The sequence below is a fragment of the Camelina sativa genome, chromosome 7 (assembly GCF_000633955.1).
Source record: "Camelina sativa cultivar DH55 chromosome 7, Cs, whole genome shotgun sequence".
Lineage (NCBI taxonomy): Eukaryota > Viridiplantae > Streptophyta > Magnoliopsida > Brassicales > Brassicaceae > Camelina > Camelina sativa.
Window position 1 is genome coordinate 3,309,635 of NC_025691.1, and position 962 is coordinate 3,310,596.

The window sequence follows — 962 nt, forward strand, 5'->3', positions numbered from 1 at the left end:
TTTTACTATAAGTTATAAACTTTGTATTGTGAGTGATTTACAAATAAATATAAGAGTGTTTTATTTAGTTGGCTTATATATTTGTGGTTAATTTATAAATTGTGTATTTACAAGATACCAATTATACTTTAACCCAATATTAAACCGATTAATTTCTCAACATTTGATCTATTTCTATATTAGCTTAAATTAATCAATAAATGCCGCTGCAAGCCAATCATTTGAAGATTGAGAAGTTAAATTAAATGAGTAGAATAATCATTTGAAATTCTTGAGAAATCATTTTCCAAAAACAACATTCTAAATTGCTTAAAGCTCTTCCCTATTTAAACCCTTTCTCCTCAATCCAAACAAGACACAAACCAAATCCCCATCTACCATCATTACATCTTTTCTTGCCCTAAAAGTAAGTACAAATAACATTGAAAAAGCTCCCGATAGAATGAGTAATAACAATAACACAACTTGTGTGAACATCTCAACTCTGCTTCAGCCTGAGGACATTTTCTCCCGTCGTTGCATCTGGGTGAATGGGCCGGTCATCGTCGGTGCTGGCCCATCAGGCCTAGCTGTCGCCGCCGACCTGAAACGCCAAGAAGTTCCGTTTATAATCCTCGAGCGAGCTAACTGCATAGCCTCTCTGTGGCAAAACAGAACCTATGATCGTCTCAAGCTTCATCTCCCCAAGCAGTTCTGTCAATTACCAAATTTACCCTTCCCTGAGGATTTCCCGGAGTATCCAACGAAGTTCCAGTTTATTGAGTACCTTGAGTCCTACGCAACACACTTTGATCTCCGCCCCAAGTTCAATGAGACTGTCCAGTCAGCTAAATATGACAAGAGGTTTGGGCTCTGGCGGGTCCAGACTGTTTTGAGAAGCGAGCTGCTCGGTTACTGTGAGTTCGAGTATATTTGCAGGTGGCTCGTGGTGGCGACGGGAGAGAATGCTGAGAAAGTGGTGC

The 962-nt window shown here is 39.6% G+C and overlaps 1 protein-coding gene across 1 annotated transcript in view; it reads left to right on the forward strand.

Annotated features, from left to right (window-relative positions):
- LOC104700128 (probable indole-3-pyruvate monooxygenase YUCCA7) overlaps window positions 443–962 on the forward strand; it is a 6,167-nt gene continuing 5,647 nt past the window's right edge. Inside the window, exons 1-2 of the mRNA XM_019226976.1 lie at window positions 443–843; window positions 919–958. Of these exons, the coding sequence (XP_019082521.1) occupies window positions 443–843; window positions 919–958 (441 nt within the window). The remainder of the gene's footprint in view (window positions 844–918; window positions 959–962) is intronic.